We start from the raw sequence: 27998 nt of genomic DNA, 5'->3' as shown, positions 1-27998 counted from the left end.
AGCGACCCCCCCCTCTCCCCCCCATTACAAGGGACTTTCGGTAAGGAGTGTAGCAAGGCAAAGAAAACTATGTATTGCCTGACCTGAGCCTTTCCCCGCTCATCTGCTGCTATTGAGAACAGGTTTAGTGGTACTAAGGGGAACTTTTCTACTGCCCACATGCGTGCTGTGCATAGACACTATCATGTGAGTGTTTTGATTTGAGTTTCCTTTCAGTGAATTGTCTACTACACTATGTCGGTGTGCTCTGTTCCTCTCTTAGGTCTGGTTCACACCTGTACGTTTTGTAGCGCGTTCAATGCTCTACGAACGCTCTACAAAACGCTCAAACATGAAAATCCCATTGTTTTCTATGAGTATGGTTCACACCTTGTCATATTTCAGCCCGTCTGAACGCGCTACAAAACGGCCTACGCCTGAAAAGGTACATGAGCTTCTTTGCGGCGTTTTTGTCGCACGTTTCCATTGGGATACAGCCAAGTATCCCTCAGTAAACGCGCGTTTGTCGCACGTTTTTTTACCGCAAATCGCAGTGACAAACGCGCATATTCAATACACCTAGGTGTGAACAGAGCCTTATGGTTTTCAGTTCCCATGAGCACTCCACCCGGACTACTCCAAGAGCTGCAAGGATGTGTCAGAAATCTTTGCTGAATGAAATGGAGATACTATTCATACCATCTGATATTTATTTGGATATTTAGTACATTGGCTTTATACTGGACTTCTGGCAGAGATTCATTTTCAAAGGATATTTTGAGCTGATGCTGACACATTGTTTTGAGCATGGTAGCAAGTAAGCACAGGAACAGATGTGTATTTGCTTTTGTTTTAACTTTGTTTTCTAATTTATTTTCCTTACTATAGGTTATCACATTTTGCTTTTTGTCCCAGAGCCCATTCACACCAGGGCGGTTGCGGATCAGCGCAGTTATTGCGCTGATCTCGCAAGGGAGGTTTTAGGAGCTTTTAATTGCGTTTCAGCGCTGAAAACCGCAAAATTAGCGCGGTTCCATTGAAACCTGTATGCAAACTGCACTGATCAGCGTGGCAACAATAGTGCCGGGAGCAATTCGGGCGGGGGGCGGTTCGAACGTGCGGTCACATGAACAGTCCTCATAGCAATGTATAGGATCGTTCATGTTGGCGGATCCGTGCGGCCGAATCCCGGTGTATTAAAACTGAGCTGCGGGTAAACCGCTAAAACACAACTGAAATACATGTAAGTGCCAAAGTATTTGTATATCCATCTAGTCCAGAGATTTACAAACTCTGCCACACAGCCCTGTCCGAATATGTCTTGTAGAATTGTTCTCTGCTACAGTTAAGTAACACTTACAGGCCCTCTCCCAGCTTGTGACTGAAAAGGGAGCAACAACAGAATGATGAGTGCTATGCACTGTCACTCAGCCCTCTCCTCCCATCAGCATGCACCTTATCAGCACATAAACATTGCAACACAACTGACTGTGTTGCTTCTCAGTTTTTCAGTCTGAGCTCTGCTGTACATGTACTCCAGGGGGCTGAAACCGAGTCAAATTCAGGTACTAGGGATGTTTGGATTAAAAAACAAACAAACAAATGTAACGCATTAATAAATGCAGATCTGCATTGACGTGCCTCTTTGTTTATCAACCTGGAATTCAGCTTTAAGTAAGTCCCTGGGTCTGTCTTCCTGTTCACCATGTTTGTTATTTGTACACACCCTGATCTCCAAGCCGTCATGAAGTGGCTGTCTCTAAGGACATGCCAACTGTTGGAGCGATTCAAAGATTCCAATCTCATTGGTGTGGTTTAGATTCCACTACCATTGTATGCCCTTCCATTATGTCATGCCATGCTTGTATGCCCTTATTAACACAATATTTATTGTGTTAAGGACCCCAGCATCCTGTTTTGCGGAGCTTCAGGCCAGCTCTAGACATTCCTTGATATCAACAATTACAGTCCCCTCTCTGTTTATAGAAACTCAATGGCACTCATTTCCTGTCTGATATGATAAAATAATGGGGGAAAACACTGACTTGTAGTATAGAATACATTGAACTTTAACTACAGAAATAATGATAAATGGAAAACTAACACATGTTTGAGGAAAGTGACACAGAAACAACTATTCTTATAACATTTACAATGTTACAATTGATGGAGGTGGCAGAGGCTAATGCACACTCATTTTCCTACAAGAGGACCCTTCCCTTATTAAGCAGAACAATTGCAACACCAGTTTAGCAGAGAATGTGAACTACATTTAATATTTGGGGTTTTATGGACATATTACTGCTTAAATGTGTGTACATACTGGGGGGAATTTATCAAAACTGTAGCAGACAGAATCAGGAGCAGTTGTCCAGGGCAACCAATCAGCTCCTCTCTTCAGTTTGTTCAGTTAAGATTTGGAAATGAAAGAAAGAAGCTGATTGGTTGCAGTGCAAATCTGCTCCAGTTTTGATAAATTTCCCTCACTGTGTGTATTTATGTACACTCTAGCCTCATTAATGCACCAATCTAACCTACTCCCTAATGATAATAGTCTGGTGATCCTGGAACACACCTGCTGGTGATAAAATATACTCCTTTTTTAATATCCTCCTGATGCCAGTGTTTTGTTCCCACAGTCATATGAGTGGTCATGAAAATGGAGAGAGAAGATTTAGGCAGCACAGGCTTAGATAGTCATTTTTGTTGCTCTTCCGCTGAACCTGGGATGGGCTTTTTGTGATGTGACTAGCAGGAATTATAGGGAACTCAGGTCAAGGTAAATTGAATGAGATTTCTGATTTTAATTAAGTTGCAGTGTGCTGGAATGCATTAGGAGGCCTCTGATTGGTCTCCCTTGTTGCCCACTATTACTATTTTAAGGAGAGTAATATCCATGCTTCTTTGGCAGCTTGTTTTCGTAACTTGTTTTCTTGTATTTTACTTTTTCCACCAGGTATACAGAGTAGTCAGTATTTGTGTGGGGAGCCCTCCAGAAACCTTTACCTGGGAGTTCAGAGACAAAGAGAAGACATATCACAAGATTGGGCCTGTGACACCCCAGGATTTTTACACAGAGCATGTTAAACCAATTTACAATGTGGAAGACAAGGTGAGCTTTTCATGATTTTATGAGCACAAGCACATATAATTCACATTGTATACTTGTAAAAACATTTAAAGATTTATAAAATACTGGTTTAAGGCTAGTGCATGCTTCTTGTCCATCGAGGGACACATGAAGTCTTGAACCTTCAAGTTATACTGTCGTCTACAGGATGATTGGACACTGGCAAACAAAAAGACCATAGGCCAGGTCAGGATAACCCTTCTTGCTACCAGCATGTCTCACTTTTTTTGTTCCCTTAGATAATGAATGTCTTTTTTTTCCATTGTGCTAAAGACTAACCTAGTTTTTAATAGCCCTTATTTTCTTCTTTGGATTTTTTCCTAAATAAAAACTCTTCTTTAAATCGCTGCTGGAGCTTTGTCCTTTCGATTGCAGCAATGCAGTGCGGTTGTCCTTGGCCTGGTTTTTGGAATACTTCAAATGGGCCCCCCTTGACTGGAGCTTCTGGATAGCCTGCAAGTGACCTTCTCCATGGGTTGCTTTCCAGACTCTGTTTTGGTAAAAGTTGGCTGCGGAGTGCTTTCTAGTTCCAGAGCCGTTGGTATTACTTTGGTGCTTGCCCTATCAACAGTTGTCCATGGACAGCCTGAATTGTTTGTCAATGAGGACCAGGTTGTCCCTGGCTTTGTTGCTCAGGAACCTGGCTCAGAGGTCCTTCCTTCCTGTCTTCTGAAGGATCCTCACAACAAATATCAAACTGGGGAAGTCCTTGCCATCCTGTAGGTGCAGGGGACTTGGTCTTTGGGGGAATCTAGTCTCCTGATCAACATCCGGAAACTTCTGACAATTTGACGGTCTCTGCAGCATTGGATCATCCTACTGGAGGGTCATCCAATCCTTGGTGATGTACATCAATCATCAAGGAGGAACAAGAAGCCTCGCTGCGGCAAGAGGTAGATTGGATCTTTTCCTAGGCAGAACATCACATTCCACTTCAATTCCTTTTCTCTGCCGGGTATATTCCAAGCGTAGACATGGGGCTCGTCTCCCGGGTAGTTGACGAGCCCCATAGAAGTCAGTGGGGATTTACTGCACATGCGTGACCAGGAAAAGGAGGTGTCTGCCTCAGGATGTCGAGAAACAAGCGAGGCCAGGCACATCGGAACTTGGTAAGTATTTAACTCTGCTTTGGTAGGGAGGGAGCGGTGATGCCAGCTTAAAGGGGCCTAATGGGTAAATGCATTTTGTTTTCAAGCTGAAAAGGTCTAAACCATGATATGATATGAGCTGGTCATAGTTAGTGATTTTATCAGCTTACCATTTAAAAATGAGATCCTCCTTTTTCACTGCACTGAAGTGTTTTATATGGGGGTGATTTTGTTTTGGTCCAAAAAAAATTTGAAATCAATTGAAACACAAGTGAAATCCATCTGAAACATAAAAAAAAAAAACATATGCCTTCCTCAGGTATGGACTTGAATGATGAAATATCCCAGTGAACAAACAGTACAATGGGAAGTAAATGGGTGGGAGGGCTGTCCGTCCGTTTTTTTACTACGGGCGGACGGCAAGAGGTTAATCTCTGAGCCAGGAATTTAGGAATCACGGATCAGATATCTAAAAAGTAAAATCTAACATGCAGTGTAGATATAAAAATCTCTATAAATATATTATATAATGTCAAAGAAACCATGCCAGCTGCAAGCTCTTGGCAGTTTATGGCAGAAGTGAAGATTAAATTGTATGTGTGGGCAAAATAAAAGAAAAAAACATATATATTTGTGCAATACATGAACAACACAAACTCTGTTGCTGTAAAACCTCAAGCAGTGTTTTTTGTTCTTCCTTGTTGGGCTACAGAGAACCTCCCCCTCTCCTCATTTTGATAATATAAGGGGGAGCTGTTCTATAGTCAAGCAGAGAAGAACTCGGGCATTGCTGACAACACTGCTTGGGATTTTAGTGCAGCAGAAGCAGGGTTGACGGCTCACTACAGGAAGGTGGGGATCATAGCATTTCTGGCAGGATCAACAGGTAATTTCCTGTACAGAATTTTTTTTTCATCTTGCCCAGACATGCACTTTAAGGCTTCTCATACCCATAAAGATATTCACAAAGCAATATGATTATTTTAAATGTAAAATTTTCTATGCTTGAATGCTGCAAACAAATGTCTCCTGTGTAGGGGAATAAAGTCACGGCTGTTTGTAATCGGGATACGGATAGGCAGCCTTAAAACAAAATAATTACAAGACTGCTGCAAAGCAATACATGAAAATTATACCAGCATCATTTATGTTGCATCACATTCCAAGTCCAGTTTCATTCATTTGTCATAATTATCCTGATGTATTTCGTATATGCTACGACCATTACCAGATGCTGATAACACCTGTGTTACAAAGTCCTAGGGAAAGCACTGGAACTGTAGCCTGACCTCAACTTATTCTGTGCTCTGTGCTTTATGTAATCAGCTCTTCCTGGCTCAGAGATTAAGAAAACAGACCTCCCACCCATCCACTTCCCGTTGTGCTGTTTGTTCACTGGGATATCTCATAAAGTCATCATTCAGGTCCAAACCCAAGGATGAAGCCTAGTCACGGCATATATTGTTGCTTTTGTAATCCAAGTTTTCTGCATACAAGATATGTCTCCTAAATGGTGATTTATATGGCTACTATATGTAAGAAATACAAAATAAAAGGATGTAAAGGGAGAGCAATGAATATGTTTTATTAAAAAAAATATTCTACCCTTTCAATTATATTCATGTGTTGTACATCTTTTTCTAAACCTACGGCACTAATTTGATAATTAAGCAGAACTCCAGGCAAAAACAGCCTAATACACAGGTGGAATACGTAGGGAGCTGTTTTTTGTACCAAAAGATTTGTATTTTTGTTCACCCAGTTGAGGTGTACACAGCACTGCCATACAACAGAGCCCTGCCAGGCACAGCAGAAGACCTGTTATAAGTAACATTTACAGTGTCTGTCCTTCCCCCAATGCTGTGACTAGACAGTTAAAGGGCAAGCAAAACACACTGATTAGCTTATCTTTCTGTCACTCTGATCTCTCCTGTCAGCATGCCCCTTGTAAGCACACAAGCAATGCAGCACAACTGACTGGTTATCTATGCTGCTCTTCCATTTCCTGCTCTGAGATCTGCTGTACATAGAATCAAAGAGGCTGGGTCAAATTCAGGTACTTACATTGCTTGCATTAAAATAAATGCATTTAATTTAATGATGTATTAATTAATGCAGAACTTCATTCATTTTTGTCTTTTATATCTACCTGGGGTTCAGATCAACTTAAAACAAAGTTATTGTTCTCTTTAACTGGGCCTGAACGTGATTTCAGTTCTTCATTGTTGCCTTCTCCTTTCTGTTCAGATCTGTCTGGTCAATGATCCTCGGCCACAGAATAAGTTTGGCAAACTTTACACCGTGCAGTTCTTGGGTAATATGCTGGAAGGTCGGAAAACGCTGTATAATAACCAGCCCGTGGAAGTCTTAAAAAAGTTAGCAGCTGCCACTATAAAAGATGGAGAGGTGAGTACCATCCATGTCACTAGAGAAGGCCATACATAGAAAGATATTGCTGCATGGTTGCTACAGTCTCTCACTTGCATTGGTACTGTTTTCTGTCCATCTCTGCTGAGGATTAAAGCGGGAATCCAATGTATTTCCACATAGAAAATATTGAGAAGAGTGTCTAATAAAGTGTGTGCTGAATAGTATTTGTGATTTTGCCTAATTTTCATTGGCAAGATGTAAGAGTTGTAGATTCCAAACTGTCCCACCTGCTGTAGCTGTTAGGAGCAGTTCTGATGCCCGTTCTGAATATGTAATCTATTTTGTGTTCAGAATATGCATCAAGAAGTGCGGAGACTGACCAGTACAGAGGGAAAAGATCTATGGCAAGAACACCTCATGGCTGCAGTCTCTAAAAGATAAAGGAGCCACCAGTACTTATCTAATCAAGCTTCACGTATAACTGAAATATCACTTTTAAGTGAGCTAAATCTTTAAAAGCAAAAATGTTGTATTGAGTAGCACAAACATAACATTTTTACAGTATGTAGGCTATTCCATTGATTTCAGCTGCTTCACACAATAGGTGGAATCGAGCATATACTGGGTGCTTGGCTGCTTCCAGCACCTTTGTGAACTGAACTATGTTAAACTGGCATTCAAAGACCATCACACTCAACGCTTTGTAATATAATATAATTACCATTTGCTTATGAATTTTTGTATTCTCCAATAGGCGGTGTGGTTTGGCTGTGATGTTGGAAAGCATTTTCATGGAAAACTAGGCATCAATGACATTAACATGTAAGTTGTCTCCTTGTTATGTGAATCTGTGTGCTGCTGGGCCCTTTTACATTATTTCCACCACTGTGGTATCTGGCACCAAGCTGTCAGTAGCAGATCCTTCAAGTCCCGTAAGTTGTGAGAGGTGGGGCCTCCATGGATCAGACTTGTTTTTCCAGCACATCTCACAGATGCTCGATTGGATTGAGATCTGAAGAATTTGGAGGCCAAGTCAACACCGCAAGCTCTGTATGTGTTCCTCAAACCATTCTTGAACCATTTTTTCACCGTGGCAGGGCGCATTATCTCACTGAAAGAGACCACTGCCATCAGGGAATACCATTTACATAAAGAAGTGTACTTGGTCAGCAGCAATGTTTAGGTAGGTGGTACATGTCAAAGTAACATTCACATGACCCAAGGTTTCCCAACAGAACATTGCCCAAAGCATCACACTGCCTCCGCCGGCTTGCCTTCTTCGCATCCTGGTGCCATCTCTTCCCCAGGTAAGCAACACACACGCACCCGGCCACATGATGTAAAAAAAAATGTGATTCATCATAACAGGCCATCTTCTTGCATTGCCCTATGGTCCAGTTCTGATGCTCACATTCCCATTGTAGGCACTTTTGTCAGTGGACCATGGTCAGCATGGCCCATATGCAACAAACTGCGATGCACTGTGTGTACAGACACCTTTCTGTTGGTGTCAACATTAACTTTTTGAGCAATTTGAGCTTCAGTAGCTCTTTTATTGGATTGGATTGGACTACACAGGCCAAACTTTACTGCTGCATGCATCAGTGAGCCTTGGTCACCCATGACCCTGTCACCGGTTTTCCTTCCTTGGACCACTTTTGGTAGGTCCTGACCACTGCAGACCGGGAACATCCCTCAAGAGCTCCAGTTTTAGAGTTGCTTTGACCCAGTCTAGCCATCACAATGTGGCCCTTGTCATAGTTGCTCAAATTCTTTCTTTGGCTCATTTTTTTCTGCTTCCAACACCTCAACTTCGGGGACAAAATGTTCACTTGCTGCCTAATATATCCCACCCATTCCCAGGTACAATTTAACAAGATAATTAATGTAATTCACTTCACCTGTCAGTGGTCATAATGTTATGGCTGATGTGTGTGTGTATGTATGTACTGTATATATACTGTATGTATTATGTGTGGATCTACTGGTTTTCCCACTATGGACTGTGGAGCTGAGCTGCACATTCACAACCCACCAGCTATACGTTTTTCAAAGATGCTACAAATCCAGAAAAGTCAAGAATTTTCAATGCTTACTTGCAGTGATTTTTCTTTTCCATCATTTTTTTTTCACTTGCATGTACCTTTTGAATGTTCTAGAAAAATTGATTAGTCGATTTCCTAGTAAGGCCCCTCCCACCTTGCTTGTCATTGGGGAATACTATAGAGTGTCACTTAAGTGATCTGTCTGCTGGGGTTGCTGACTTCACATACAAGATGGCAATACCCAGCAGCGTTATCAGGGCCTTTGGATGTCTACACAAGAGAGGCTTTTACAGGTGAATCACATTCATAAAATATTAAATGTACAATTCATTTCATGGGAAGATTGTTGTTAAAAATGAATGGTCTGGTGACAAGGTCTCTTTAATAAGAACATACTGGAACTGTTGTGTAGATACACCGATACTAGTATTTGGGTGAGTACTTGTATTTGCCCAAATGCTCTGATACCTTCCCCGATACCGGGAACGGCAGTGCCGCGGGGAAACATGGAGCCAGCTTCCCGGCCAATCAGGAAGTCGGACGGTACCTCCTGGCTTACTGATTGGCTGGGAAGCCGGCTTGCCAGTCAAACAGCATGGAGCCGGCTCCCTGGGCAATCAATTAGCCGGGAGGCAGGTAATGACACTGACCTGATTGCCCGGGAAGCCGGCTCAATGCTAGCTGAAGTACCGGTATCGGTGGAAAAAGCGGTATCGGTGCATCCCTAGTGGATAGGATTTATTTTTGGATATGTTACACTTATAGGTCTTATAACTTAGAGGACAAAATTGTAGCTGAATTGTGTAACAAGAAGTGTATGTGCGATGCTTATGTTTTTGGAGACTAATATATGACAAGCTTTTGTTTTTCCTGTAAATTTTGCTTACAGATATTCATTTGATTTATTTTTTTCAGATTCGACCATGAGCTGGTGTTTGGCGTGTCCGTTAAGAACTTGAACAAGGCAGAGAGACTTATTTTCGGAGACTCTCTGATGACACATGCCATGGCCCTGACTGCAGTCACAGAGAAGGTAAAGTAGGCAACAGAATCCTTCTATTGCTATTCTCAGAAATGAATGTTGATCATCCTGTTGTAATGGGACACATTTAGGCTAAATGAGAAATGTTTCTGTTCATTTTGTTAAAGCGTACCTAAATTCAATGACAAAAATATAATATATTGCAGCTTACCATTCCTGAGATGGTAGCTTTATTAGTGTTCTTTTTTCAAGCTATTTATTTTCACCTGGTATTCCTGCAAATTACACATTTCCTGTCCCTGGGCACCTTCACTTACTCCTCTCCTGTATCTATGGAGGGAACCATGGTTGTCACTCAGGCTGACATATAGCATGGCTTCCTCTTTTCATCTCTATGACATAAAGATATGAGTAGTTTACAGAAAGAAGATAACATTGTGCTTTCAGTTCAGATGACAGGAAGTGATGAGGACATGCAGCTCTGATGTCTTGGCGGTTGGTAAGAATTCAAAGTAGGTGGTCAATCGCACTGCTGCCTTAAGTTGGCCATAGACGGCTCAAATTTCAGCAGGAATTGGCTGAAATTTGTGCCATCGGTGGTCCCTGTCAGCCCCACCTGGCTTTCAATCAGTTTTTCAAACTGACTGAAAACTCAAAGGAATTGGGTGGAAAGTTTTTGGCCATACAAGTTGGATATCGGGAAAGCCAGCTGTCTGACTACAATAGAGGGTAAGGGAGATTTCTCCATCCATGCTGTTTAGGGAACTGATCAATTTGAGAGAAGCTATCAATCGATAGCCGACGAATCGACGATCGAAAACGTTGGTAACGTTTTCAATCGTCGATTTTAATCGACTAAATCGATTAACTGTTGCAGCTCTACTAGCATTACAGATTTCTCTATGGACATTGCCAGTGTAGCCCGTGAAAGTTGTACACATCTGAGAGGCTGTGTGGATTTAGAAATATAAACAGTGATTTCAGGATCCTTCAGATCAGAAAAACTTCAAGCAATAGGTTAAGGGCCCGTTCACACCAGATGCAGTGCATTCCAGGCCGATTCTGGCCAGAGTCGCCCCCTCCTGCCCCACAAAAAAGTGAGCCGGCCGCAATGCGAGGCAGTGCGTTCTGGCCAGAATCGGCCCGGAACGCACTGCATCTGGTGTGAGGGCCCTTAACCTATTGCTTGAAATTTTTCTGATCTAAAGGATCCTGAAATCACTGTTTATATTTCTAAATCCACGCAGCCTCAGGCCGTAACGCACTGCATCTGGTGTGAACGGGCCCTTATTATGGAAACACTGCAACTATGATAAAATTACACAGATTATAACTATTGTGTTTGTTTGCCCTCCCTTTTTATTTTGCATGTTTTCCTCAAGGACTCTGGTCTCCTTCCAAAATACAAAAACACACTTATAGGTGCTTACACAGTATGGATGTCAGGAGAAAAAATAGAGGGTCCACAAGTAGACCATGTCCCTTAAGACAGAATAAAAAAACATCTTTTATGTTTGACTTGAATGCACCCTTAGCCCTCATTTATACCTAACAAGTTGGTGTTATTTGGAATTCCTGCGGCAAGAACTGCGGCGATTTTCCTTCAGCAGGAATTCCAAATCCTCCATTTACCAGCGGCAGCTGTCACCAGATTAAGTTACTATCGGGTGGCAGTGGCTGCATTTGACAGTGGCAGAACGCTGACACACTGCTTGTAAATGTATATGATACAATTACACGCTGTAGGGAATCAGTCACTATCCCTGGGCGCATGGTCGATGCACAGAAGCTATTGGGCAGGGCCAAGCTTAGGCAGAAGAGGCACCAGTCTCAGTTGTCATGATGAGTGGGGGTGAGGGGGGGGTGGATGCCATAGCAGGAAAGAAGCCTCTCCTGTGCTGCCACCACATGGTCCAATTGTATCCTGCACAGCTCAGTCCCGCAGATTACACAGGGAAAACCTGGCTTTTCCTATGTAATCGGTGTAACAGCTGGCATTGTGCCAGCCACCCTCTGTATCAGGAGTTCTGATGCTGCACTTGATAAACAGAGTAGCTGTCAAAATGAGCTCTGAAGATTATACAGGGGAAGATGAATGTAATATTCAGGGCTGAGCTGTTACTTTGACAGAATCCTCTATGACAGTCAAGATGTCTCACACACTCCCCCTCACAGACACTGCAGCTCACCGAGGAATGTTTCAGCAACAGAGGCAGTGCTGTCAATCCAGAAAGCAGTGGGCAGGACTAGACGTGCCAGGTGCTGATTGCAAGCTACAGGCTTGTCAATCACTAGTGACAATGCTGATAGCCACGCTCCCTGCAATATTTTATCATCCTACTGTAGTGCAAACCGGAACAATGGTTAATTATTTGGTGCTTTGAGATGATTCATTTATTACTGTAGTTGATAAGTGTCATCCACAGATCTATTTGCAGCCCGTTGTTTTCATGCGTGACCTCCACATAGGAGTTTTATACTTTTGTTTACCTTGGACATTTAGCGCCTTACCCTTAATATCCCGGGGCAAGTTGTAACATAATATTTATTAAAATGACATGTTTAGAAGTTGTAGCCTTTCTTAGGTGAGATACTAGTAACTTGTATACCACTATTTATATAGTAACTATATGATGAGGCATGGTGAGGGTGTGAGAGTCGATACTGGTGAAGGGGCTGTGTGTGTTTTGTAATTTGACAACATTGTCAATTCTTGTCAACCCCAAATGTGGTTTGGGTGTGGTGTTGTGTTGGAGTGTGAATTCTAATTACTAGTTTCTTGGTCCTTTAAGGTAACCACTGTTGCTAGGTTTATGTGCAGCATTTCATGTTAAAGGAGAACTATGAGGTGAGTGCTTTTCACTCACCTCATAGTTCTAGCCGACCTGTGACAATGAGACTATCACAGGTCGGCTCAGTAGATCGGGAGGTGAGAGAACACATACCGGCGTTCGCTCACCTCTCGATCCTGTCACGGCTCTTTGCCGTGACGGGAGGGGCTGGATTCCCCCCTCTTTTATTTGATAGTTTGCAAACAGGAACAGCCTACATGAGTTGCAACTGTGCTCTGCATTCAGGAGCATTGCAGCATCATTACTACCACCTCACAGGAAGCTGCATTAGCTGGGCTTCACTGGTAGAGTCAATGAGTGTTTGTGGGACTTTGCATGTTTATAGCCGGCAGATCACTTGTATGGGGTGCCGATCGGTGCACCAAAACCCCCCCCCCTCCCGCTGGTACCGAGCTCTGCTGTGCCCGGTGCGAGCCTGGGACCAGCATGGTGGCTCTCTGACAGGGATCAGAGGGTGATTGGTACAAGACCTCCCTCCGGTCCCCTCTCCGCTGGCAGAATGCGGAAGTGATGTATATTACATCACTTCTGCATTCTTGTGTCACTCTCCAGCTTCAGAAGCTGATGAAGCAGATCTCTGCTTCATCAGCTTCTTTGGGGGTCCCTAGGTGACATTAGGGGTCTTGGAGACCCCTGATGTCTCCATAAAGAAGACCTGTCACATCTCTTTGCTATCACATAGGGGGGGTTTCTTAGCCTCCTATGTGATAACAATAAAGTAAAGCGAAAAGGAAAAAAAATTAAAGTTACAAAAAAAATTTAAGTCACACATGAAAAAGAATTTAGAAAACACAAAAAACTTTTTAAAGTCCCCGCCCATAAATACACACGTGAAAACATGCGTCAGGTGCGCATACGCGTGAAAACGACGATTGCGCCCATTATGCCGCACATGTTACATATTGCTGCGAACGTCGCAGTGAGAACAATAATTCTAGGGCCATCAATCACTGATAACACTAAACTGTGGTAAAAGCTTTTAAAGCGTTGCCTACGGTCAATTTTGGGTATGGTAGTTTTTTGCGATTTCGCGGGTGCGTGCAATTTTAAAGCTTGACATCTTTGGTGTCTATTTACCCGAGGTGACCCCGTCATTTATATTGTGCCAAAAAATTGGGTAATAATAAATGTATTATAACATGTTAAAAAAAAAATAAAAAATTTCAGTAATTTTTCCTTAATATAGTAAAAAATAAAACCCCCCAGTGGTGATTAAATACCACCAAAATAATGCTCTACCTGTCCCCAAAAAATGGTGCATGACGGAATAAACGTCAGTCAAAGTACTGCAGCGCTGAATACTGAAAAATGGCCTGGACAGGAAGGGGGTGTAAACACCTAGTCTTCAAGTGGTTAAAGATAACTTTGTTTAACGCTATGCACAACTGTGCATTGCATTCAGTAAAAATGCAAACATGCTGCATTTTTTTTAAATCAATTACCTCTGTTTATGTATCTAGAAAATAGTTTATTGCTGTGCAGTGAGTGCAACCTTAAGTTATGTAGGTATTCTTTTACTTTCCACTATTGTGGTTGCTGTCATCTTTAGCTGTTCTTGAGACAGTACCCTCAGTTCACCCCCCTCCCCTCAAATAGATTTGTCTGGCATGTAGAAGCCTCTTGACTGCTTATTGTGAAGGAAAAGCAAATCAGACCTATCATGGTATTACAACATACTGAACTAATGGGAGCAGTACACGGCCAGGACCCTGGGAGTAAATTCACCAAATATTCATACACTGACCCCCTGCTTACATTTTCTTCCCCTGATAGTTACATAATGTTCTGTATTTCCTTCTTCTGGTTATTATTTGGATTATCTAGCAAAAAAATGCGGAGTGGGGGTGTTGTGGGAGAAAGGCAAACTTAGCTGGGAATTTGTGTTGTCCGATTAGGGGCGGTAAGGGATTGAGTGATTTTAAAACCGCAGCTGCATTTGAGCAATAGTAAAGACTTTTGAATGCTGTTGGCATGGAATTAACTTGTGGCTCTACCTCATTAACTCCGGAACCCAAACTAATAGCTTAAAAGGGAGAGGATTATCATCTGCTCCTGTCTGAAGTGGGCAAATGCTTACTTGTCCTTAGCAAAACTAGAACTGTCGCAAAGTCTGTACTGTGTCTCTATAGGTCACAACCGTGGGCTCAGGCAGCCTGATTTGTGACAGGTTTAGACTGCCAACTGTCATAAGCATATCTGACCAGCCCAGGCATACAGTACCTGTGGCAAACTTCCATATTGCATAGGGGACGTTAGTATTGGCAGCATGCAGACTGTACACATGCAGGGGGACCATCATGTAACTGCAACATGCATCTATGCCTTAAGATATATACTCCTGTAATGCAACCTAATCGGCCTGGTAATCAATGGATTGTAGACATCCCAAGGATAAGTGTTCCTTATCCTTAAAGTTAAAGTGGCTCTTCACGCAAAAGTGAAGGCAGCAAAATTGATGACAAACGCCATATTTAACAGTTGTCCTTGAGATCTTCCAATGTCTCTGTTGAGGTGACAACTTTCACTAGGACAGGAAGCGAGCATGCCTAAAAGGAACACAGGCAGCAATTTAAACCTGGTCGTGGTTCTTATTCTTCACTGAAAAAAAGTTAGGCTGGAATTACACTTTAAATGGTATGTTGTGCAAGGAGCTATAAAATGATGATCTCTGTACTGCATACCTTGAGTAAACAATTACAAAGCATGGGTTCAGTGATAAAAACACAGTGGAGTGCAGCTGCAGAAAGCAGATATTTCCTTAAGATCCAGTAAGTTCCTAGAGGTGATGGTAAAGATAGAATAAACACAAGTTTACAACGGACACATCACCAAAGTTTTCTCAGGGGAAGAGGTGGGATCAATATGAAGGTTCGAAAAGATGTTCTGATGGCTACTCCCTATTGTAGTCGGATGAGCGGTGCTAGTGGTGTCCTCAGTCCTTCTCCCTTTCCTTTCCATTGTCTTTTCAACATGTACACTTGGCCAAACCATACATGTTCATGCAGCACTTTTCAGAATTCTGCAGAGAATTTAGCCTGAGGGCAGCTGGATGGGTTTCTACATGTCTGAATGCCCCCTAAAAGCACCCTTACTGGGTTTAATGTAATCAAATGAAATCTGAACTAGCAGGACCTGATGATCACTCTTTTATAAGTTGGGAAAAGTAAGGGAAAAGGTAAAATGCTTTGTTTGTAAACTGGCTATATTTGTTTGAGTAGAATAAAGGAGCAAATGAGTTGTATGTTTCAACATCTTACATTAAGGATGTGTTTTATCCAGATTTTATTGGGAGCTACAGAAATAAACTGACAATGGGACCGTGCTAAAGAAAAATGAATCCTACAGTACTGAGGAATAAAATTTGAATATGTATTTCCTTACAGTTTACCATTCAATGTCCGTAACCCAGAACTGATATTTCCTCTTTGCTTGGATGTAGACATGGAAAGGGGAGGGTGGTGTCAAATTGTTCACATGGAGAGTGCTTTCTCTTCAGATGTGTGAGGTAGGACATACTGGATGGGGAGCATATTATGTGAGATAGGACATACTGGATGGGGAGCATATTATGTGATCTGGGGGTTATACTTTTTCCTTCTACTAATATTATATATGTCTAAAATTTCAGGAAGGACAAGAAGGGGAGTATGAAAAATGGCGAGTAGAGAACTCGTGGGGTGATGACCGTGGAAATAAAGGTAAGTCAAGACCCGATGTCTAGCAAATACAAGGAAACTGTGGCCTCTCCTAAAATAATAGCTTTTATAAATTCATAATTTATAAAGTCCCTTTATGGGTTGGACTTGATGGACTTATGTCTTTATTCCACCCCAAATACTATGTAACTATGTAACTATAATGCAAGTGGGGCTGCCTGGTGGTTGGAGCTAAACATTTGCAACATTTGTCTTTCTTGTTACTTGTCATTTCTATGTGCAGCTTTAATGCACTGTAAGGCAACAAAATCTATTGTTCTGCCGATGCATGGTCTAAAGGACTATGTGTAGTTATACTTTTAAGATGTTTTTTAGAGGCAAAATCTACTTAAAACAGAAATTTTTTTATGGGTGTACACTAGTGGGCCATTCTTAGGACATTCAGCAGCAAGAGCCTGACATTTCTTTTAGGTGACTTAACAGATGAGAAAAAAGTTTTCTCAAGGTCCTGGTGAAAATAGGAATATCTTGAAGGCTCGTGAAGTGGACCTATCAATGAAGACAAACACAGGGGGTCACAAGCAAATAGAGGATTTTCTTCTTTCCACTTGAAATCCACATTAGGAACAAGCAAACAGTAGTGATGTGCAGTAACTTTTATAACTGCAAATTAGTGAGCATTTTTTATTTATCTCTCAGCTAATCTCCTAAAAGCTAGTTTCTAAATGGGGGAGTAAGCTCCAACATTTTGGGCAGTTATGAGAGCTATTTTACTGTGCATCTATAGCAAAAAACCTCTTTCAGTGTTTTAGATACAGTAAAGAAGGGTTATACCTAAGGATGCACCGAAATTTTCGGCCGCCGAAACATATCGGCCAAAAATGGCACTTTTGCCAAAATGCAGAAAGCATCATCTTTCGGACGAAATTGCGGTGCATTCCTAGCTTCTGTCTTCCCCGCTGTGTGCTGCTTTGTGTCCCCTTTGACACAGCCCTGCGTCCAGCAGGGAGGAGAGAAACGTTCAGGCGGCCAAGCGGGGAGGGGAGAACGCTGCAAGCCGTGATGTCACTGGAGGCTGAGCTCTCCTATCGCACTGCGCCGCTCAGCCTCCTGTGACAGATCAGGTGAGGGGTGGAGACAGCTGTCATAGGAGGCTGAGTCAGCGGTGCGGCGGAGGAGTCAGCTGTCAAAATAGACTGAGCTCTCCTCCCCACACCGCCCGCTCAGCCTCCTGTGACAGCTGCAAAAGTCAGGCTGGAGAACGGGTACAAGCAGTCAGCGATCAGCTGATGCATGAATGCTTGTAAATAATTGGGGACATAGTATGTTTACTGTGTCCCCAGTTATGAATGAACAGGAAGTGCTCTACATCACTTCCTGTTCATTCATGTGGAGATAGTAAACATACTATCTCCACAAGTTATGAATGAACAGGAACACTCAGTATAGAGGATTCATGTTCATTTATGAAGGGGCTGCTGAAAAAGAGATTGAGGACTCTGTGTCCTTAATCTCTTTTTCTATTTTAAAAGGGAAATATTATTATTATTTTACAGGATTTATATAGCGCCAGCAGTTTGCGCAGCGCTTTACAATATAAGGAAGACATTAAAATCACAATACAATTTAAGACAAGATGGTGAGGAGGGCCCTGCCCCTGAGGGCTCACAATCTAAAGGGGAGGGGGAAGTGATACATGAGGAGGTAGCTGTGTGTGGATGAATTCTTTGAGAATGTGATGGTTCAGTGGTTAGGTTGAGTCTTAAGGGATCGCCTAAAGGCAGTCAGTGGGATATAGTCGACACGGTTGGGGTAAAGAGTTCCAGAGGATGGGAGAGACTCTAGTGAAGTCCTGGAGGCGAGCATGGGAGTAGTTAATGAGGGAGCTGGAAAGCAGAAGATCTTTGGAAGAGCGGAGGGGACGGTTAGGGCGATATTTTGAGACAAAGTTTGAGATATTGCCGGGGGCAGAGTTGTGGATGGCTTTGTAAGTCATTGTTAATATTTTGAATTTTATCCTTTGGGCTATTTGAAGCCACTGTATGGATCGGCAGAGGGGGGTTGCAGACACCGAGCGGTTGGTCAGGTGGATGAGTCTAGCAGCTGCATTCATGATAGACTGAAGGGGGGATAGCCTGTGTAGAGGTAGACCAATGAGGAGGGAGTTGCAATAGTCAAGACGAGAGATAACAAGGGAGTGGATGAGTAGTTTTGCGGTTTCATTGGTGGGGAAGGGGCGTATTTTGGAGATGTTACGAAGGTGAAGGCGGCAGGATTTTGATAGTGATTGCACATGGGGAAGAAAAGTGAGGTCCGAGTCAAGGATGACACCTAGCACCTTGGCATGCCGGGAGGGCTGGATAGTTGTGTTATCAATCCCAAGGGGAAAGTTTGGGCAAGGTGCACGGGCAGGAGGAAAAATCAAGAGCTCAGTTTTTGAAAGGTTGAGTTTTAAGAAGTGTTATGACATCCAGACTGATATGTCAGTTAGTAGATTAGTGGCACGCACACAGGACACTACAAGAATTTTTAAAAATTGAGCACAGCAGAAGCTGACTACTTTTACACTTTTGATGACTGAGGGTATGTTCACACCAACTCAACTGTTGGTTTGCGTGTCTTATAATCGATTATGTCGATTAGTTGTTGCAGCCCTACCCTGGTCACTGTTTAGACCCCTGATCCCAGAGCCCCGTTTCGGCCTGACAATTTTTTTTATTTTCGGTTTTAAATTTTCATTTTGGTGCACCTCTAGTTTTAACCCTATCAGTTTTTTTGTCTGTCCTTCTAAGGAGGTTTCCCTTTACATTCTGTCCTGGAGATGCAACAAGACATGTGGAGAAATCTCCCCAAAGTGAGGGGAATTACCATCTTGGTTATCAATGGAACCGTTGTCCCAGTTGGATGATTTACCATCACTTTTGCTCTGGTAAACATTCAAAAAATGTGGATTTAACGTCACTGTGGTGGTGGTCATCCGTACAAAAGCAGGGGTGGAAGTCCCCAGAGAGGACACAGACGACAGTAAAACTTGACAGAGGGTCTTACCCCTCACAAATGCAAAATGAAAATACAAGGTTTTGCACTTGCATCCACTTGCATAGACTTTAGATACCCTAAAAAAACCTAAACATTTGCAAGTAAAAGCACAGCATAGCTTTTCTATTTGGCATACATGAATGTTTCACTTGCAGTGTGCCTTTAAACTTGCTAGCAAATTTTACTTCTTCTGAAATAATCAATTCCCTAGCACAGCCCCTCCTCCTTGCAGGTCATAGCCATCTCCTCTTCTTTGAGTGTCTCTGTTCTTGTGTACCTCCTCTGCCCCTGTCTACCTAGCCTTTTATGTTGCTGCCAGTGGAGGAGGCCAAGACAAATCTAATATCAGGAGAATACCACATTATGGCCACTAAGTGGAGCTGAAGAGCATAAGAAATAAGTATTTACAAACTAATAGCGTTCATGTTTGCCTCCATTCACACAGTGCAAACGTACATGAAGTTTCGCAGGAGAAATGGCCCTGCAAATATTTAATAAATATACCCCTTAGCGTGTTACCAATCAGCACAGACCTTCTGTATTTAGGAAACATTTTCTGTCAGAGCAGTAAATGAGGTTGATTTACTAAAAGAGTTGACACTCACTCAATAAATTGTAGCCGTGTTCACTTTGAACACCGAGTCATGTGCTGATGAAATAAACAGGAATTTGCTGTTCACTCAATTGGATAATTGAAGTGATCTCAATTTATTGAGAAAAGATTCTCAACTCCTTTAGCCTCACTGTTTACCGATCCAATTTAGTAGATAAAAGGTCATTTATAAGTGGAAATTAACTTGACTCTGACTAAGCTGACATTTTCAACAACTGGCGTCTAAAAATCAATTAGCCAATGTTTTATCACTCGCCCATATTTCTTTTTTTTCTTTGAGTCTAAGCACAACACACAGTTATTTTTGCGGTAAATCATTTAAACTGTTCTTAAAGGAGAACTATGGGGTTAAGGCTTTTTCCCATAGTTCTCCTTAGGGTAACGGGAGGACACAAACTAGCGTCCTCCCGTCACCCTAGGCTCAGTATACCGCGAGCTGTAGCTCGCGGTATACTGAGACGCCGCAGTATACCGCGAGCTGCTTCTCGCGGTATACTGAGACGCCGCAGCTGAAGCCTATCCCGACAATTGTGCCGGGATCCGCCCAGCTGCGTGACTGACAGCTGGTTCTGCCTATCTAGAGGCAGAGCCAGCTGTACCCGCCCCCTCCCCTGTCCGTTCCGCCAGTCAGCACTGGCGGATCGGAGGGGGGAGTCCAGCCCTACCCCTGTCACGGCAGAGAGCCATGACAGGATCGAGAGGTGAGCGAACTCCGGTATGTGTTCGCTCACCTCCCGATCTACTGAGCCGACCTGTGACAGTCTCATTGTCACAGGTCGGCTAGAACTTTGAGGTGAGTGAAAAGCACTCACCTCATAGTTCTCCTTTAAACTTGTCTTCATATTTTAATCCACGCGCCTGTGTAAAAGTATATACCTATGTAACTTGATGGCTTTGACATTTTGGATCCTCAGACACTTTGACGTGGACCTTTCCAAAGCAAAGATGCTCTGTGCGTTTAGCTGTGTAATGAATAGGAAATCATGGCTGGATTGTTTATAAGTGGGGGACGAGGGTAAACTGAAACTGTAGGTGCATTAAATCTGTATAAGCTCCATTATGTTTAATCAATTCTAATACCTGAAATCCCTTTGATCTCCAACTGCCTTATTAATTAGCAGAGCTTCCAGGGTTGTAACGCAGACTGTCTGGAATGGGCCTCTGAAAAGCGCCACAGAGATTAGAGCAGGAGATTCCATAGCTGATTATTGGATACTCCTATTTACAGCAGAAATGTTCTTTGTACATGTGCCAGAACATGCTGGGTATGCATGGGGATTGGGGGATGTGCTATGATTGCAGCTATAAAGATCATTTGTAGTGTTACAGGAATCTAATCCCTATTCTACCCTTGGGTTAAGTGAATGTTCCCTGGGCATATCAAAGCCTCGTAGCTTAAAATACAATGTAATTTATTTAATGCTGTGCTTTTTCTTCATCAGGTGGCCGGCTAGATATATTCTCCTTTCCTAATGTTTGTTAAAGATACTATCCAGTCGGAACTAAAAAAATTAAAGTGAACCTGTTCACAAAATCTAATTGTGTATAAATGACTGGATACAGGGCACTTGGATGTTCTTGCATGTGCCTTCGATTCTTTAGCAAGGTGCTTCTGTTCAGCTCTGCGTACCTTGAACCCAGGAAAGCCCTATGTGGAAAATCCTAATTTACAGGCCTTATCTAGACCTATTTACCCTCTTGTTGGGTTACTCTGTGATAACCCCAGGGCCAAATCTGCCACTGACTTTTTACTTCTCTTCTGCTGATTCAGTACACTCTTGAGCTCGCGATATAAGAATCAACCCAGACACAAAGGTGTGTGGTATAAGTGCCGTACCAATGGTTTATTTTACGCATTAGTGAATTATATCAAGTAAACATGGGGCGGTGATCCAGCATTAACCAATCACAGACAAACACTGATGCATACCAAAACGAAACTTTAGCCACATAACAATGTTCATTCATTTCTTTTAAAATCTTTTGTTTTCCAGTAACTTGAAACTTTCAAAGTTGTTACAGCTTAAACAAGTACTCTAACTTGAGACAATGAAACTACTGTTAATATTAAACTCCCTTTATTCCTTCACTGCCATCCAACTTCCCACATTGCACAGTGTTTTTTCCCCCCTTCTATGTAGGTACTCCCATAACTTCCACTCCCAGGGCACGCAGAATGAACATGAAATGCAAGCACTTGGGGGCACCTGGTATCCAACCATTTATAGGTGTTTGAAGTTAGTACTAGTTCCCTTTAAATTACATTTCATCTGGGAACACACTCTACCTTTCAGGGTTCCTTAGCTAGGCCTAGTAGTGGTGAACATGAGCATAAACCACCTTACCAGCCACAAAGACCTCCACAGACAATGGGAGAGCTGTCTTGCGTCCCACATGTTGTGCATCAGATGAGGATATATGACATGGCACAGGTCATGTGAAGCAGTAAGGTAGAATTAGTACGATTTTTTTTTTTTCCTTATCATACCGTATCACATGTTGGGGACTTCTAGGAGTAACATATATATTACTTTTGTTTTGTGTAGTACCTATAGCTTTTAGGTTGACATTTTTTTACTGTCATTAAAAAATGCTTCTGACAGTAATTAGGGCAGCTTTGGTCTGGTTAACCATATTACGATAAGAATAGAAAAGGGAGTCAGATTCCTATTAGATTGGGCCAGAGAGAATCAAGCATTTCAAGAAACCCTTCGTCTGGAGGTATATAGCTATCAATCCGCAGAAGCATAGTTTGGTTAGGAAGGCCATAACCTATTGGCAACATGAATAAAGAAGCAATAAAAAGCACAATAAAGGAAATCCCAGCCTATACACAGCAGTGATACCATCTGACTATAAAATACATTAACAATAGCTGTGCCAAACAAGGTCACGGTCGTAAATGCTTGATTTTTCCTTTCTAATATTTTACACAAGTGATTCGAAAACTTGGTGTGTTACCTGCCCTTCTCCAGCTGTAGGAAACCATTTCACAACTCACAGCCTATTCCTTTTCATCGAAAGAGTAAATATATTGTATGTGTATAACCCGACATAGTCCTGGCAGAGATAGAATGGTCTTTAGTGAAATGGAAGTGAAAATTGGAAGCAGGATGTCACATGGTGACCTGCTATGACAAATGTGACGACCAAGCGTGAGTGAAATATGAGTGATAGAGGGAAAGAACTGCATTTCTTCACTAGCCAGTGTTCTGGAAATAATGTTTGCTGCCATTGTTGACTTTTCCCTGCAATTGATTGCTGTAAATTGCAGTATTTTTCAGGGACATGGGACCAGGTTTCCCATGTAGAATGGTGATGACCTAACCTGTAAGGGCTTGTTCACACCAAGTGCGGAACAGATGTAGAGCAGAGCAGTTTAAAAACGGATCAAAAATGCATCCAATGTATTCCAATAGTATTTTTGGGCTCTAGTTCACACCACAGCATTCAGTTGCAGAGCATGTGGAAAAACTTCAGCAGGCACTATTTTTTCTGCTCTGGAACGCACCAAAACACATGCGAATGCTCTGGACTACACCTAAAAGCTAAAAAAAAGGGACCGGAATGCATCAAAACGCACTGCACTGCATATGCAGAAACCCATCTAGCTCTGGTCTGCATTTGGTGTGAACAAGCCCTAAAACTCCTTTGATTGTCCATACACAGGCAGATTTCTAATTAAAGCTCATCATACATGTTACAATCGGCTTTGAGTTTCCCCAAATTAAGCACTTACCTTTTGCAGTCAGTCTGTATCCAATCAGGCAGGCCCTTTTCACTAACTATTGTTGCCTGAAACAAGCGGGATTGTATAGACAAATTATAATGTGTCTGGTGATCTTACAAGAGCAGCAGTATTAGCGGTCTGAACACTGCAGCTTGTTGGCTTTTATCTTCTACTTGGCTACGTGGTGCATGCATGGTGACAGGTTTGATACTTTTTCTCATAGACTAAACAATCAGAGTTCTCCGACATAATGGAAAAACTGAGTCCAACAACAAGTACTTCTGATCAATTAAAGGAGAACTATGGGGTCAGGGCTTTTCCTCATAGTTCTCCTAAGGGTCACGGGAGGACGCAAACTAGCATTCACTCCAGCTTTGCAATAATGCCAGTAGCAGATTGTAAATTGTTTTGTTTTGGTTTTGTTTTTTTTTAAGAAAAACATATAATGAAAATTCTACATATCCCGCTTTCCTGAATTAAGGTGCATGTTTGCCATTATATTTTTTATTTTAGCAATGTCTTACATATATATTTTGCAGCACTTTTACAGAAGCATTTAAGCATAGACTAGCAGTTTCATTCACAAGCCCACGTTTGGAGAACTATGAATGAAGAACTGCAAATTCCAATTCATCTGAGGAGCATGTGGGGACTTGTAGTTCCTTTAGCTACTTAATAGATGCAGAGCTTTCAGCTCCGGAACATGCATCTTCAAAAATGCAAGCAGTAATAGCTCCATATTAGTATCCTGCTTATAACCCAACATAATATTTGTAACACAAATGGAACCGATTAGGAATTCGGGTGGGGCTTGAAAAATAAATGGTGTAGGGCAAGAAAGCAGCACAGCACAATGGCCGGCACTCTGCCTATCTGCTCTGCCTATCTGCTCTGCCTATCCTTGTGAATTAGCTGAAGGAACTGCTCTTGTTTTCCTTCACTGTAATCACAACATTGTGTCCTTCTGCTGCTTTCAGGCCTATAACCAAATTCCGTTTCCAACTATATAAGATTGCAGTGTTTCAGAAACACATTCTCAGCCAATTCAACACAATTAAAGTGGAACTACAACCTCCTATCTCTTACAGCCAAGGAGGGTGCCACCTCGGCCACTTTTTGGATTGCAATTACCATGGGTGCTGCACATGAGATTAGCTGTGATAGTAGTTATTTGAGGACTGAAAGTCTGGTTGAGAGCTGAAATAAGAAAAGTCCATGACAGTCGGCATGCCTAAAAAGTAACTATTTTGGGAGACATTAAATTGGTGGGTAAAGTTCCTTTTTAAAGTGATGTTAAAGTCAAAAGTATGTTATGCTTTTTCAAAGTGTGTGGGCTAAAATGTAAAGCAATGCCTTGCTGGACAATATATATTTGTTTGATCTGGATTCATTATTGAAATGATTGTTCTCTTGCTCGGCTGCTTTTTGCTCTTATCTTTGTGTTTTAAAATAGTTTACATCACCAAGGTATGTACACATGACATTGCACATGGAACATACTATTTGTTTGAAGCGAGAAAATGTTCTGGTAAGCGTCAAACTTTAGAAAAATGTGAAATTAATAGTTGCAGTCTAAAATTTAAAAAAATACACAGACCGAGCTGAGAAACCTTTGATTGTAAAAATAAATATAAAAGAATTGGCTCCAGCATCCCAGTAATTACACCAGCATTGGATTGGCTACACAGATAATAAGAGGAAGCCTGAGGACATCAATTCCCCAAGATGTCCAGTGTAGTCAACTTGTCACTAGAAGAGCTGGGGGATCCCAGCTAGACTTAAGGTCTGCTTTAAGACCAATGCCTTTTACAATTATGAGTATTTAAGAGGGCACTCGATTTTAGAGATATCAATTTTTGTGAAGGAAAACATGCTTCTTATGAAAAGCTAAATGTCAAGTTAATGTGCATATTTCTTTTTTTAATGTCTATTTAGAGTCATTCATACATTAAGGATATCTTCAGCTACAGGGATTTAGTAACTAAGTTGGTTAGGTTTAGATAGTAAATGTTATGACCTTCCTAAGCTAACAGGAAGCCGATGTTCCCTTGAGTCAGTCTAAATGCAAACTATCATTTTTGATAGGAGTGTACTTTTAACAATACCAGAGCTGTCCTTTAATTATTTTTTTATTTATATGTCTACCCAGGCTATCTAATCATGACCGATGAGTGGTTCTCAGAATACGTCTACGAGGTGGTTGTGGATAAGAAGCATGTACCTGAGGAGGTCCTGGAGGTGTTAAAGCAGGACCCCTTGGTTCTACCAGCCTGGGATCCAATGGGCGCCTTGGCTTAGTTAAGAAGTGACTGCATTTCCCTTCTGCTCTCTCCTTGTCATCATCAAGACTAGAATTTCCCTTCTCCAACTTCAGTGTAGCACTGGAACAATAGATTCAACCAAACACTGCATGTTTTCTCATGAAATAGAAGCGGGATAGACTTTGATCCCCAGCAGTCTGCTGTACCTCAAACCCAGCACTCAGGAAGTGTCTCTTCATCCAGATCATCTCACCTTCTGAAAGAGCTCTTTAATTCAATCCTCTCTTTTGTATAAAATAATAGATTATATTGTTACAGACCTGTACCCATGGTATTGATAAGAATCCATCTCTACTTAACATGGACCAGGAGAGGTGAATGTAGTATATAAACTACAAACACATACAGTATGTGCTCTCATTCTGTAGATTTGTGCCCTGAATGTCTTTTCCTGAACCTTATCCAGGACTCGCTGGCTGCATTTACATTTCACTGAGTGTCTGTGATTTTTACATTGAGTTTTGACACCGGGTGTTCATAGGAAGGATCATGGAAAGAAGTGTTCTGGCAGTTGCTTGGGCTGGACTTGGGGAAGGGTAAAACATCAGTCAGGTTTTTACTACCATCCCCTATATGGGAGATTTCTCCTCACTTCCTGTCAGGACACAAGAAGGAGACATTTCTCTGACACAGATGAAAGCAAAAAACACATTTTACTAGACTGTGGAAGGTTGGAACATCAGATAGTGTTTTTGCTGTCTGTTCATTCCTGTCTTGAATTGACAATTGCATCACCCATTTTTTGTATTGGTATCACAGGGACAGGAAGTAAATATCTCCTCAGTGGGGTCACAGACCGTAATAAAAACCTGTTAACTTTCTCCCACTCTTTTAGAAAAACATTTTTTGCTAGAATTGGGCTTTAAAGTGCTCAAGTATATAAAGATAGTGGTTCCTTCATAGTAGGCTCCATCATCTGTTTTAAATGCACCCCCTTTTTTCCAAAGACACGCAGACTAAGCAGCGCTGTAACTGATAAGCAAATTTTGGCTTTTTCACAAAAGTTGGTAGCTTTCTCCAATCTTCAACTACTCCTTGCTGCTGCTGAATGCCTTCTGCCCTGAGAGCACCATGTCACAGGATGGACAAAGGTGACGTGGGCTATAAAGGGCATTCCGTGACCCCTATATACTCGCCTTACATGCACTACCTCACAGCTCCTTGCTCTTTCCCAGCACTGAAATAGTCTGTGTTTGTGACGTATTGATGTCATCCATGCTCACATGACAGAACTTGGGCCTAGCGATCGGTGGCTAGGTCTGGGCACAGGGGTCACAAACTTTCCCATGCCCGATAGTGGCAGGTATTCCTACCGGCTGGAGAGGAGCAAGGGGCTGAATGAGTGCAGATACGTGCGTATCTGGGATTTGGAGGCTATCCTTAGCAGCAACACTGTCACTTTGCTCTTCATGGGCAAGGTAAAAGTACCTTTTTAAATGATAAAGATGATGGTTAATACTCACCTCGGCAGCTGACTGCACTGTCGATCTCTTCTGTATTAAAGAGAAACTGAAGAATCTTTAGAATCCAGTACATCTGGGATTGTTGGATTCCCAGTCCCCTGGCACGCTCTGTGTTTCCTCCCGCCGGCCCCTAGTATACTCCTGGCAGTTTCTTGTCAGCAGAGATCGGTGGCGAGAACGGGGGAGTATTACCTATCTTCTTTGCAGGGGGCATATTTTTGAGCAATTTTCTATTAGCAACAGAGTTGCTTTTGTGCAACTAGAGCACAAGTTTCATTTATATACTTCACTCACCTCCCGTGATCTATTGTTAATATATTCGCTTTATTTTTAGCTTTTCCTTTCAGGACAGTCCTAAAACCCATACTGTACTAATCCTGCTGTTATTTTTGGCTGTACCTCCCTAGTCTCTCACACTCCCTGGTCTTTCAGATGATGACTTATGGTACTATATGAATTAGTGTTTCCCAGTCTGTGTCCCCTCACATATTTAAATGTCAGGGCACTGCATCTGATGGATGTTGCACATGGGAAATACGGTGCCATTGATGAGATTACTCAGTATGTTTTGTGGTGTAATATAATCCCTGTGGGGGGTCTGCAATGACTTGTACAGTAGTATTCAACCATTTTCCCCTAATAGGTCATTGTAATGCTACAGTGAGATATATGTGTATGTGTGACAGAGCCAATGAAGCCATGTTTTCCTTTTGGGATGCTTTGCCCCTAA

General features: G+C 42.1%; 1 protein-coding gene across 1 annotated transcript in view; it reads left to right on the top strand.

The window, feature by feature from the left end:
* Positions 1 to 26242, top strand: part of BLMH (bleomycin hydrolase) — a 46087-nt gene extending 19845 nt beyond the window's left edge. Inside the window, exons 7-12 of the mRNA XM_018565478.1 lie at positions 2936 to 3091; positions 6445 to 6603; positions 7322 to 7389; positions 9528 to 9645; positions 16075 to 16144; positions 25634 to 26242. Of these exons, the coding sequence (XP_018420980.1) occupies positions 2936 to 3091; positions 6445 to 6603; positions 7322 to 7389; positions 9528 to 9645; positions 16075 to 16144; positions 25634 to 25782 (720 nt within the window). The 3' untranslated portion in view covers positions 25783 to 26242. The remainder of the gene's footprint in view (positions 1 to 2935; positions 3092 to 6444; positions 6604 to 7321; positions 7390 to 9527; positions 9646 to 16074; positions 16145 to 25633) is intronic.
* The last annotated feature ends 1756 nt before the right edge of the window (positions 26243 to 27998 follow it).

Source organism: Nanorana parkeri, unplaced genomic scaffold, assembly GCF_000935625.1.
Source record: "Nanorana parkeri isolate BGI_ZX_2015 unplaced genomic scaffold, ASM93562v1 scaffold851, whole genome shotgun sequence".
Classification (NCBI taxonomy): Eukaryota; Metazoa; Chordata; class Amphibia; order Anura; family Dicroglossidae; genus Nanorana; species Nanorana parkeri.
The sequence above is the reverse complement of the archived record's forward strand: the minus strand, read 5'-3'. Positions and strand labels throughout refer to the sequence as shown.